At 33.8% G+C, this 14,408-nt stretch overlaps 1 protein-coding gene across 1 annotated transcript in view; it reads right to left on the bottom strand.

The window, feature by feature from the left end:
* Positions 1-14,408, bottom strand: part of LOC134527434 (transferrin-like) — an 87,146-nt gene that overhangs the window by 46,859 nt on the left and 25,879 nt on the right. The window contains exon 2 of the mRNA XM_063360113.1: positions 3,935-4,028. Coding sequence (XP_063216183.1) covers positions 3,935-4,028 — 94 coding nt within the window. The remainder of the gene's footprint in view (positions 1-3,934; positions 4,029-14,408) is intronic.

Raw genomic sequence — 14,408 nt, 5'->3', positions numbered from 1 at the left:
CCGGAGCAATAACTCGACCACACCCACCCCCGCCAGGCCTGCCGGAGCAATAACTTGACCACACCCGCCCCAGCCAGGCCTGCCGGAGCAATAACTCGGCGGCTCCTCGTCCAACTACACCGCTCACGCATGGTTGCAAGTCCGCTTGGAAATACCAGCGTGTTTAAAAACTAATACATCACTGTGCAAATACTAAAGACAGCTATGGACGTGAATTTACGACAGTAATATGGATATCTTTAAACTCGGGTTGGGTGTCACTTTTGTTGAGGTTTCGACACCGCTTAAAACTCGTAAACAATGAAAGCTACAGAGTTTAAGTAAATATATCTTAGTAGAGCAGACTTTTCGTGGTCCTTACGTATGACTCACCAGGTTAACATTCTCAGTGATAACGTAATGAGTGATGGTGTGGAGCATCTAATTGAAGTCGGTGAGAGCCGTGACACCAAACGTAATAGACCGATTAGCGTCGTTTATATTTTAAGTTGCTTGTGAATGAGCACTGAGTGGTGCTAGTTGAGAGGAATAATTATATAGTTATTAACTTTGGTCTTCGAATTATTAATTGCATAATGCCTAAGCGAAAACAGGTTATGTTGGAGAAAATAAAGAAAATACGTGAAATCGCCCAAGCAGAAGAAAATTAAAATGCAGAGAAGTGTCGTAGGTATCGAATGAGGCTAAAAGTAGTCGAGATAAATGAGCCAGTGGGGCAAAACGAGCCACAGAACGCGGCGCGAAATTTGCTCTCGAGCAAGCCTCAGCCGTCCACCTGCGAGAAGCGACGGGGAATGCAGAAAACTGTTTGGTAATGGACGTGGATATGCTCTCTGATGATTCTGATGTTGATGGAGTCAGTTAAGCCAGTGGTTGTGAACGATGGGCCGAGTGTATTGCGGCTACGTCAGGGAGTAGCAGTACATACTCGACGGCGGATAAACACTGTGCATTTGTTGAGAATAAATTTGACGTAGTTTATTGGTGTCGCAATTTTTCTGGCGTGGCCGCCCAATTTTCAAGTACGATTTTCATCAAATTCACGTCAAAAAATTAAGCAACATCAATTTTGTTAAGGTTTTTTATTTATTTCATTCACAACATTCCCGTTTAGTGCTATGTAAATTCATGAAACAAACCTCTGGCGGCTGTAATACAAAATGCAGCCTACCCAGAATTTTTTTATGTTTTAAGCATAAAAAATTAAATAAATAAAACTTGTATGTTTTACATACATGCAGGTTTGGTTGTTTGATATTTAACAGTTTGTAGTTGTTTTATATTAAAAATACAAATGTCCAGTGAAGGAAAAATTAGAAGCGTGTGAATTTTGTGGATTAATTCGCCAGGAAAATATATTTGAATCATATGCGGACTCTACTAGTTAAACTTCTCTGATTACTACGCCCTAGATCACCCGGAGCAAGAAATAAACAATAGAAAGCACTGTGGCCCAATGTTGAGCAACCCAGCTCAATGGATGAAAAGCCTTTGATTTCGGTATCAGCCAGTGAGTATGATAAGTTGAAGTTCTGTTAGTATATTACAATATAAATCAACCTGTAACGAAACAAATACGTGAAAAAATCAGGGCTCCAATAATAAAGACCTAAGGGACTAGAGTTATTTTCTTGTGCGAGGCTATACTCTACACATGTGTACACAAACAAGCGAGCGTATTTTGTTTGCAGGTTGGTACGACATTTTTTGTAAATACTTCTATGATTTAGATAATAAAAATTGTGATATTTTTTTTTATTTTTAACCACGTCAAACTTCACATGAAATAATTAAAATACCATTCATTCGTATTGTGTTTTTAGGTTTTGCAGTCTCTAAATAATAAAAAAAAATTATAAAGGTATCTTCTAGTATATAAAGATATTCGTGCCAAAAATAATTTCAAATTTTTTGCGAATTTTAACGTCCCCTAGCACAGCAACCGCATCCATATTGTAGATTAAGTACCTATGATTAATATGTGGATTTCATCACCTCACTCTCCTTCAGACATCCAAGCGTTTTTACGACTTGTGTGGTTGGACTATTGCAGATATGACAAAAAAATTTAAAGATCCACCAGTTATGTGGCTTGGTTACATTACAAAAACGGTCAGCCACATAGAACAGTTGATATTAATACCTCTCGCTATATGATACCAAGTAACAAGAGAAACAAACCACAATGATCCACAGAATATAAGATGCCATATAAAAGTAATGAGGTTAGAATGGAGTTAAATTTAAATTTCTGACTGATCTTTTATCGATTTTAACAATACTCACTACATTTTTTTATTCTTTTTTACAGTATTAGACTTCCAGTTTAAACCATTATTCAGGTATGACTTGTTTGGCCAACCATTTATAACCAGAGTGACTTCACCAGTTGTATCTCAACCCACACCTAGATTAATACCTCCATGGCTCGGAGTTGGCGTCACAAATGTTTGACTGCGCATCTTAGCTTGACGCGGTATCTTTCCACCATGAGCCCGTGCGGAGTGGAGCGTGGAGGCTGCTCCACTTACGTGACATGTATGGCCCCTCCTTAATTTTTAATTTTATGGAATTTAATTTTAATCATTTTGTAAGTTTAATGTAGTTTAAATTATGATTATCACTTTTTTTTAATTTCATGCCTTTCAGTCTGATCTTTCATATCTTAAACCATCGCTTGGCTTCGGTATCTCATAATTCTGTGTAGTCAGTGCTGTAATTCGCACATCCTGTAGTTCTCCTGGCTCCGCCATCACGCCACGTTAGCGGCGATTTCTCGCCAACGCAGCATTGAACTGTGTTGGTGCCAAACATTCCTTGCCTCCCGCACCCCAAAACCCTTTCTGCAAGCCTACAGAATCCTGACGATTTACCTGTGTGTTCTTCACTGTTTTTTCCTGGACTTATTTTTCTCGACATCAATTCTTCTTCTAACCCCCCTCCCCCCAACCACGCCCACTCAGATTGAAACTGCGCGTGACATCCAGCGATACTTTTGCGCTCCAGTAATGCATTCGTCCGCGTTAGCTGCTCATCCTTTGTCTCCGCCAGTCAATAACTCTGTTATCAGCTGTATTGTGTCTGTTGTTCGCATAAGGCGGGAATTATTCCCACAAATTTTATTTTTTTGGTTTCAAAATGTTCATACAGTTTACTGATCTTCTGTGTAAATATGTTTTGATAGATTGTGTTAATGAAACACGCCAATATGACTTTCGTCTGAGTTTTTCATATGAGCTTCATTTTCATCACGGTTTTGTCTTGAGGACATAATTTAAACCCACGTAGTTGGTAAATGGATTCCTTTTTTTTTTTAATTTAAATTCAACCTTCATGTACGTAATTTAATATTTGGGATTTTGTGTGGTTTTAATTTGTTTTGTTTTAACACTGTATTCCATCGTGCGCTGCAGTGTGTCTACGTGTGTCTCTGCAGCACCGGACCGCGCTCAGTGACCAAACTACAGTGTCGTCCCTGGAAGAGCAGCCGCGCCTTCTCGCAGTTTCCCGAGCCATCACCAACTTCGACGGCAGCTAAGGGTGAACATATTTTATATACTTTTTTATTTCGGCCAGGAATGAAATATTATGATAAAACTTATTTATTAAAAAATTAATATATAAGGAAACAGTTCTAATTAACTTTAAAGTAATTCTAACGGTTTATGCATAATAAATTATTTTATCTTTTTTCTGTAGCAATTACACTGAATTTAAAAATTTGGCCTGGCATTTTATATTTATTATGAACAGTAAAATTAATAATATCAAAATCTGTTATTTTTTTAAAAATCTGCACAAGTAAATTAATCCGATCCAACGATAGTTTCAGGAAGAAATGTAAAGATTTGGTTGGTGATTGCTGGCGCCTTCTGAAGGCCTGGATATGGAATGGACTGCAGGCTGCAGCACAACTGCGCAGTGCTGTACTCACCTGTCCGTCACCTCCACGCACCGCACGCTGCTCTCGCCCGACTCCAGCACCACGCAGTCACGGCCTCCCTGGTACTTGTCCACGCACATGCGGTCTGCGAACATACCGGTCTCATCGCGTGGGGACAAGCACTTCGCCAGGGCCGTGAGCACACACACATACACATCTGCGTCAGGTCTGTGACGTGACCACATTCCTGAGCGAGTTACAAACAAGGGCGACAAGTGGGTACACAATCACATATAAACCCACAGAAATAGGTGGCATTCTATTCGACCAATCAGCGTTTTTAAACGCTCGTTTATAAGTAGGAAAAAAATGTCATCGATCTTGGAGTGAAATTAATTCGTGAAATAATCTCAGGTCTACCCACAACTCATCTACGCTGTTAAAATTACGATTTGCTGTTTAAAAAGGTAGAGTCCTGTTAATGTTCATTATTTGGTTAGAATCTAATGTGCAAATGGTTGTTTACATTAACCACCGGTGACCTTGGCTCACGAGGTATTTGCCTTGCTGGAGCCCTGAAGAGTTTGAAGTCAATGACAAAACACCCAAGGGAAGTGAAATGTAACAGCAACCAATGCATGCACGATTCTACTTGATTATGCACACGTTTATTGGGTCTAACCTGGCATAAATAACGCTCGTTCTGCGTAACTATTCTTACAACATATGGAAATGTTATAAGCCACGGTTAAAAATGCCAAAGATTGGTTACTGCTATCTTGCAAAACTATTACAGAACGGTTCTCTTTTCCATTGATATGCTTTTTTTGGCGCTTTACGTAAATAAATATGATTTTGAAGTGTTTCATACTTACATTGTTATTACAATTTTTTTTTAAATTTATAATGGTTTTTATTTTGCTATCCGATTTTATTTTTTCGCAGCCATGACTAATAACACAAATGTACAAGATGTTCCCTTTGAATCTCATTTCGTATGCTAAATTTCCAGCCCGTAACATCATCGATTCGGCAAAACAATGTAAAATAAGGGCAGCTTTTAATATTGCAATCACAATTTTTGTAATAAAACGTTTTACTGTCCACAAGAGAAATTTAATCCAGCAGGCGCAGGAAATGTTGAAACTAGCATTAATCATGACATAACATAAAACAAATTTTGAAGCATAAGCAGCCAGTTTTAGTGTGTGCTTTCAGTGACGTAATCAGGATTTTACTTTTGGCAGGAGGGTGAGAGTAGCTGTACAATAAGTCCTACTTTAAACTCAGACAAATATAAACTTTTTGAAGTTATACTTCTTTAGGCGCGTTATGAAAAAATGACGAAAGTGAAATTTTAAGATGCGCGCGCATCACTGTAACACAAAATTAACAGGTTGAAGCTGCCCGCTAAACCGCTCATTAAGTCTCGAAAAAAGCTACCAACAAAATAGAAATAGAACCTTTATTAGTCGCGCATGTTGGAACGCTCATCGCCTCTGATCACTGTTTTCATATTTATAATATTTAGCCACATTTTTCTAGTTTCTACATTCACAACACGTGTTTTATTTTCATACAAGTGCGAATTATATATGTGCTAATAAATTATATTCAGTAGTGTTTTAAATTGAATATTTTGGTTAATATTATTTACTATTCGTGAATGTTTGTAAAAAAAATGGTGCTTATATACTTTTTCAAGTGCTCTTATATAATTGAGGATTAACTATCCGTATGTATTATTTATTGATTTAAATTAAAATATTATTATTTAATATAATTAATACTAAATATTATTAAATTATTAACGTTAAATATTAGTTATTGGTTATTTATTATTTACAAAATAATGAAATTAATTTAATAAAACATTTAATAAAAAAATTGTAATAAAAATTAAAATCGAACATCAAATTAAAATATAATTTTTTTATATTTATTATTAAAATGAATAAATAATAAATATTTATAAAAATAAATGAACAAATTTAATGAAAAAAATAAAAAAATGAAAAGTGAGTATTAAATTAAGAAAATAATAAATATTTTAAAAATTAATAAACTTAAATTAAATTTTTGAATTTATTATTGAATTATTTTTTTAAATACTAAATAATCAATAATAAATATTTAAAATTAAGAATCTTATAATATTTAGTACAAATTATGTCATATATATTTATTATTCTCTAAATTTTATTTATATAATTTTTCAAATTTAAACTGAACTTTATTGACTGTGTTGACTATCTTTTTCCAGCCCTTTTATTATTTTATTGTAATTAATTATTTGATTCCAAAAAACTATTTTTTAATGATGCCAAAGACGTATAACTTCTCACGCGCGTACATAAGTACACGCACCCATTTTTTATTTAGGAATTCTTTTTGACACGTAATGAATAATAAATCTTTTGCCATTTTAAAAATACATAAATAAACAATAATATTTAACTTTTTATAGGGTATATTATATAAATAGTTATTATTTTTATAATATTTTTTTGGTATTTTTTATAGCAAAATCCCCTCCACATTTATAGTTTCCCACGCTTTAGGTCTGGTGCTGCCTTTATAATATGTCAGTTAATTTTGATTATTACTGACTATTATTCAACATTAAATATAATATATTATTCTAAATACTATATAATGATGTTAATGGAATATGTGTATTTTTTAAATAAGAAAAACATATAATTATGTGTTATTCATTAAGGTAAAAGTTACAAATATGTAATATTTCAAAAATATCCCTATAAAATAATTTCCCCTTTCTAATAAAATGTTATTTGTGTGTATGTGTGTAACTTTATATATGTATATATAAAGCACATACTACAAACATACATATTTTTTGAGTAATGTGTTGTTACTTTTTTTCTTTTTATGATGTGAAACAATATTAAAAATCAATTCCCTTTTAAACCTAAATTTTCTTCTAAAGTTTACAATAAAACATGTTTTTATTCTTTATTATATATAAATTAGATTAACTTTAAACTTTACTAAATAAGTGGACATCATAAAATTTTTCGTCTGAAGTTATATAGGTATGTTACGTTATCAACATAACGTATATATCAAAGTTTATGATATTTCTATGTATTATGAATAATTTAAAAAGCATTGTTTTTGGCATTTAAGAATGTGTAATGGTTTATATTTATCTTGGAGCTTAGACCAAATCTCTGAGATACTCTAAAAAAAAAATTTTCAACTTTACATTCAACTTATATGTCTGAACAAAGATACCCCTTAACAAGGTGGGTTAAAGAAGAGTCAATATTTATCAGTTTTACAGATGTTACACTTGTTCAAGAAAGCCAGAGACGTAGTTCAGGCAATTCCTGTGGTTATGGTGATAGATTGCTCTTATGTTTGTTAAAGACGAACTTGTGAGCAAGATTGCTCAGAGATAAAAACAAGGTAAAGGATTTTTACGTAAAGCAATTCACTGACGCTCCGGGCCATGTGACTTCCAAGAGTGTAGTGAAACTAAAAAAAAGGGAGGAAAAAATAACAGAGTAATTAATTTTGATAGTAGTCGCACATATACTTCAGGACTACCATCAGAATATTCTGAATTTATAACAGTTCCGATCGTTGCAGAAACAGTTGAATTTATAGTGTACGGCTGTCTATACGAAAAAAACTTTTTTTCCTGTAGTGTGTCTGCAGTGGCATCAACAACGAAGACCCCGATGGCATCCGTACCATCGGCAATTGTAAATTCTTCGGTCTAATATGACCTAACATCTACAACTTCGTTGGTAGATGTGACCTCAATGGCATATACACCAAGTGAGGCGACCTCAATGATACAGTACCAGCCGGGCGCCACAGTAATAAATGATTACTACACTCTAGCGGATAAAGATTAAACTAACATGGCGGCAGTGCAATCTAGCAGCCGAAAACCAGATGGCGGCCTTTAGCAGACGAAAACAATATGCTTGAAGTGACATCATACTAGCTGTCATTGATATATATATATATATATATATATATATATATATATACACACACACACACACACACACTGGCATTAGTGGTGGGAGGTCAGTCTGCTTGGCTTCCGTGAAGGAAAGATCCGTCACCATTTTTATTTTTTTCCCTCACCGGGTTCAAACCGAGGTCTAAAAGCTTCATGACGAAGTGTGTTTTTTAATAAATAATATTTTATTAAAACTTCAGGAAATCATTATTTTATTACTTAAATTTTATAATTGTTCTGATTAATATCAGATATTAATTACGTATTTTCAAAATTGCAGCTGTAACGAAATTTCAACGGTTATGTCATAATTCAAAATGGCAGTATGTTATATAAAACAAAATAGCGGAAAACAAACTGGCTGATGTACTGTCATAATTCAAAATAGCGGAATACAAGAGGGTGGATCCAAGATGGAGGCTCCAAGGTGGCCGCCGGGGTTAGTTTAAGGTCAATGGTAAAGGTCAATATCAAGGTTAAGGTTATCCAAGATTGCTGTCGTGTCATCAGAATCCAAGATGGCGGCCGACACCTCAACACCTTATCTCGAACCCTGTCGACGGAGCCACTTTTATATAATACTTACGTCATTCTGTATTTTATGAGACAAAGCATTGAAAACATTAATTTGAAATTAATAGTTCTCAATTAACATTAAAAGTAATAATAGGTGTTATCCGAAACTTCAACAGTTTTACAGTATAGGCCACCAGTTTAGATAGAATGAAAGCTAAAATTTAAATAAAATGATAATTATATTCAAATAATGAGAAATTGTAGTCTCCTGTGAAGTTTACAAACTTTGGTAGACATTGCAGCAGCACCTTTGAAATAGAGATGTCTTGTAAAACTAAACTTTTGCGAGTATCAAACATTAAAAACAATTACAACTTCCTCATTTAAGGACAACAAATGTGCAGTAGTGTTGGACATTGTAGCAGAGGATATGGGATCTGGCCTGACTTGATCCTCTAAGAGAAATGGTGGGGTTGGAAGAGAGTGCGCCCCGACTTTATCCTAATCCAAAACCAGCTCGCTCAGCCTACTTCTATTTGCCTAGGTAAGCATAAACTTTTTTTTTGTGGATATTTGGAGCGTCACTTTAAATACGAGGAATTCATTTATTATGGTGGGGACTAGCTTATGCTCGTCGTCTACCAATGAAAACAACTTTGTTTCGTTCCATCCCAGATTTAGGAACCTAAAATCTCACTCACTGAGAATATAATATAAGCCTCTTTTTTAAGCTGTTTGTAAAGACAACGAAGTCAGTTAAGTACTTGTTTCCAAATGTTATGGTACAAATGAATAAGAATGGCAATCTCTCAGTTTTTACCCATTTTTCCTTGCTGAAGTTAAAATAAAATCATAAATATAACCAATCTGTTCACCTGTTGTAATGTTCAATTTATGCTATTTGAATTGGGTTGGTAGAGGGGTTAAATGGGTTAAATGAGAGAGAGAACGTCCTTTTAATTAGACAATTGTAATTTTTTATTACTTTTAAATATTTTGCGTGGTATTTGCATTATTATTTATAGTTACTGGCTTTAAACTCCTTACCTTTGCAAAGTACAGCAACATGTTTGTAAACAAAATGTGAGCGAGTCCTTTAGTACTCGCCAGTGATATGTAAACATCTAACCTCTTTAACGAGCAAATTCATGTTTTCTCATGTTGTTAAAATTACAAATGATCTTTATAACACGATAATCGGACACTAAGTTAAATAAGAATACTTTAAAATAATGCCGAGCGGGATAAATAAACTGATAAATAAAATATTCTGTGTTTAAAAAACCAAAATTTCTGGAACCGAATCACACACGTACTTTCTGCGTTCGCCGCAAGAATTCGCTGCCTGAATCGTAAATGTTGCTTGCCACCATCAAACGCTCATAGCAGAGCAGCACAAATCAACCGAAAATTTTAAACTATTAGAAACGGCTTAGATAAATCCCCAGCCACGATCATATAGATAGGTCTGGAAACTTCCTATTCTTCGCCTTGGCATTTCTCGTCTGCTTAGTGAAGCTCGCGGCGTCCTGTGAACTAACGGCGCTAGTTGTAGTTGTCCCCTTCATAAACATTGTGTTCAATGGAAAATTCTTATATAATGTATAATATAATATAATTCTTAAATTCCAATTTCGTCTCAATTTTTTAAATTTTTATACAGATAAGAGTTTTTTTTCTCATGTTTTTATACTGGTAAGCGCATAATCCGTACCAAAACCTTAACATTTCTCCTCATTTTTAGTAAATGGTGAGAGAAAATGCTGCACTGCTGTGTTGTACCTGGTTGTAATGAATGTTACACTTTAAAAGTGTAACTTTTTTGCTAAACCTTAAATTTAAAATCTTCTGCAAGAAATCAATTTTAATTTTTTTTGTTTATTATTTAAATAAATATATGTTACGATTCTTAAATAATTCCATCTCTAAAGTAATCCACCGCATGTGTGAGCTTTCCTTACAAGTATTACATTGGTGAAAATTTTGCAGCAACCACACGTGAAATGAAAAATATATTATGTTCTTAATAAAAAATATTTTTTTTATTTTAACATATTTAAGTAATATGTAAAACTCAATTAAAATTCGGAAATCACATTCTGGGCACAAAGTGCAACTTTAAAATGATGTAATGTAAAAAAAAATATTCATTCAAGGAATTAATATAATACATTCCATTAATTATAACGCCTAAAAATTTATTATATTTAAATGAAGCTCTTGAATACACACACGAAAATTACGATTATTATTCGATGACCTTTAGGTTATGACTACATAAAATGAACTTCTGCTTACTTACATCAAAAAGAATTACAATATATCTAAAATCACATTTCAAGGAACAACACTTGATTAAAGATAAAAGTGTGTAGCAAACGAATATTCGTGATTTAAATACGAACTTAACATTTAAAACAAGTTTTCGTGGAAGATACCAGTTTGTTTGTAAACCGCATTTTAAACACTCCAACATTTAACTGCAACAAAGTTAATTATTTTATGTATTAAATCCATTAAGAAGCTCCCAAATATATAAAAAAAAAATTCTAAACTGTAACTGGCGTTTAAAGCTAAAAATATTTTTTAAAATATGCCTTCTTTTAACACAATGTTGTAAATGGGCAGAATTACTACTACTAGCGAAGTTCGTTCTCAGGCCGTCGCGAGCTTCACTAAGCGGACGGAGAATGAAGGTAAGTAACCAGACCTACCTATATAACCCTGACCCTGGCTTTGGACCTGGTTTTTGACAAGGAATTTTATTAGAATACGGCCTATCATGTTAAATTTACTTAAAAGTTAATACTGTAAAGTTTCCGCACAAGTTAGAAGTTATACTTATATGGCATTACTAGAATATTAACCTGAAACATTATGAGACACATTATATTACTAAGTATTTTTGTTTTCCTTAAACGACTGAAATCTGTCTGTAAATACTTCGTACAAACAAATTCTAACATTATTGAGCAGATTCAACATTAATACATACATTATTCTAATATAATTTTATATTAAAGTGTAAAATTACCCAGTGACGAAATTCAAACCAAGTTTACCATTGTACTGTTAAGCCAATTGAGAAATTTGAAAAGAGAATATATATTTTAAATATTGTAATGCCATTTCCTAACGTTTTTGATACTTGGGATTACATTTAACTATGAATATTTTAGTTTACCAAATACATAAAGTTTCATTGACACAACACAACGATTGGTATGTACCCTAATGTTTACGAAAGTGACTATATACGAGTTTATGTTGTTATATGTGGGTCCGTTATTTTGGTACCACATTTTAGTTCATCTTATTCCCTTCCATTTTTACGAAATTACTCCTACTAAATGCGTACAACGAGAACTAATATGTTTACACATCGAAAAACAGAGGCGCGGCGTTTGCTAGCCATTTGGATGTGGCGCGAAGAAGGAAACGCAGGGAAGGCTGTGAACCGTGGCACTGATGCAGGGATGTCCAAGCCAGGGTCCGCTGGCCAGTTCTCGTTTGCTTAGGCCTAGACAGTGCCTCACCGCAAATCATTTATCAGCTGCTACGTGAATTGGAATAAAACAAACCATCATATTCTTGCTAAATATATATTTTATAAACTCTTAATGTTAATTTTTATATTTAAAACACTAGTTTACTTAGTTATTAAATAACTACTACCAAATTTATTTTGCTTTCTGTCACAAACCATCAAGTCTTAAAATCAGATCGAAAAGGCAGGAATATCATGTTGTTTGAAACTAAAATAAAACATATGCAACGAATTTGGCCATCGAAATGTTTGATTTTTTTGTAATTGCTCCTCACTTTTTCAGCTTGAATAAGATGAGTGCGGGTGTAGGTCGTGGGGTTAGTGTCGTCTGTAAAATATGCATCATTCTTTGTCGGAAAATCTTAATATTGTAACTTACAATTTACTATTACAATTTACAATTACTTATTTAAAGATGGAGTCACATTGTCTACCCGGATATCAGCAGTGTGTTCTTAATTCTTGTAATATGTTAGAGAATATGAATCCTTATACATTTATGGTAATTAATCGTCTACTTTTCAAACTCACGAAAAAGTTAACTGTATATTATAACTATATTATTTTTGCCTCCACGAGAAATAATAACAAAATTAATTAAGATTTTACTAATGAACTTTTAGTACAAGTTGGTAAATTTTTGAAATAATTTGTGCTAATTGAGTCCACGTCATCATTTAAAACAGGAATACAATAACACAAATTTAAAAAAAAAATCATAAAGTTAAGAAAATTAAAAAACGTAAAACTTACAAGATCGAGGATGGAGGAGGGTCTCTGAAGTCAAATTAAAGTGACATGGCAGCATGGTTATGTTGAAGACAATATTAATTTAGAAAAAAATTATGAGAACACTTCCAAAGTTCTTATTGGATAAAATTTGAAAATCAATAAATGCCAAATATGTGTTCTAACCTTCAACACTGACCCGCATATGCGTGCAAGAAGAGTACGCCTGGTAAATTTCCAACCAACATCACATATTAAAAATAACTAATTTGGCCAGTGCCTCGGTAATGCATGCCATTGGGAGGCATGACCACTTTGTTTGAGGTCGTGAGCGAGGTTACAGTGTCATTAACTTGCTCCTCAAGCGGTGCATACAGGAAAAATAAAAATATTCAGAGAGAACAAGCTAGAGCGTGCTTTATGAACCTGTGTATACTACCTGTTGTCAGTACACAATGACCTGAAAGGGAGTGAAAAAAAGGCTGTTTTTAATTATACGAATGAAAAACATTGACATAGAAATAAACGCTATACAGTGGCAAACGCTCTAAAATCTCGCTACTGGCATCTGTCTTCGCCTAGGCAAGGCCGGCTGCCGGAAAGATTGCTAAGAGGATGAAATGACGAATCGTAACGTTACGTAACTTGAGGATTTATGAGCTTTCGATTGCAGTAGAAGGTCTGTAGAGAGATAAGATTACGTGCATGGCTACACCCGTTGAAAGCTAACATCGCGAACGTGTTTTGCAGAAACATAGCAAACATGCACAACGAACGACAAACGCCGATTTGAATTAGAATATTTTTGATATTTCTGAAACAATTTGCAGAAGAACGGTTTAAAAATCGATAAAGTTGAATAAAGAAGGTTTTCGAATTTTTGGAAAACAAATCTTCATGTGCAAGAAAAATATTTCCTAGAATTAAAATATAAATAACTAAAAATTTATAAAAATATATATAAAATCGGCTAGTTTTCTGCTATACCGTTCTCCGCTGTGCATGTCGTCAAGTAACTGGCTCTACACTGAATACAATAAATAGGCTCGAGTCACGCGCACTTCCAAGATGACGCTGCGCCCCCAAGTGCTCACACCTGACTCAATACAAACGTGCAATAAGTCAAGCCTCAGGTGTGCCGACAGGTATAGAGCATCCCACTCCTGTATAGCAGTGTGGAAGCAAATGGGCGCTTTCTCTCTCTTTCTAAGACACAACTGCCCTTAGCGCTGTCCTGGTTTCTGAGTGCGCTGTTTCCATATTTCATATGAATTTAAAATTGTATTTTTTGACAAAGCGTTTTTGCATATTGTCTAGCATCGAAATACGCATTAGGCGATATATATTTAACATAGTTAATGGCCTGTAAAGGAGCCGAAAGATTCAAAAAACTTAATTTTCTCACTGGGAACAGTTTTTAAGTATTCCTTAATATATCACATAAAAAATTATCCTACAAATTTTTCATTTTAGACTTTTATTGGTTAAAAGTTCTTTTTTATAAACGCCACAGAATTAATCTCAAGCCCAAAAGGTTTCATGTTTTAGCTAAACAAATTTTTTTAAAATCCTAAAATGAATTTCCACAGAAACTGATACATCAAAAAGGTTTATCAGTGGCCAGGTTTTTTTGCTATTAAAGCTAGACAGTGATAGAAAGCGTGAAAATTTTTCAAATTGAATTGAATTTATTTTTAAAAGCCACATAATCTCAATTACTCCAACAGTTTTCG

The sequence above is a fragment of the Bacillus rossius genome, chromosome 1 (genome assembly GCF_032445375.1).
Source record: "Bacillus rossius redtenbacheri isolate Brsri chromosome 1, Brsri_v3, whole genome shotgun sequence".
NCBI lineage: Eukaryota > Metazoa > Arthropoda > Insecta > Phasmatodea > Bacillidae > Bacillus > Bacillus rossius.
The sequence above is the reverse complement of the archived record's forward strand: the minus strand, read 5'-3'. Positions and strand labels throughout refer to the sequence as shown.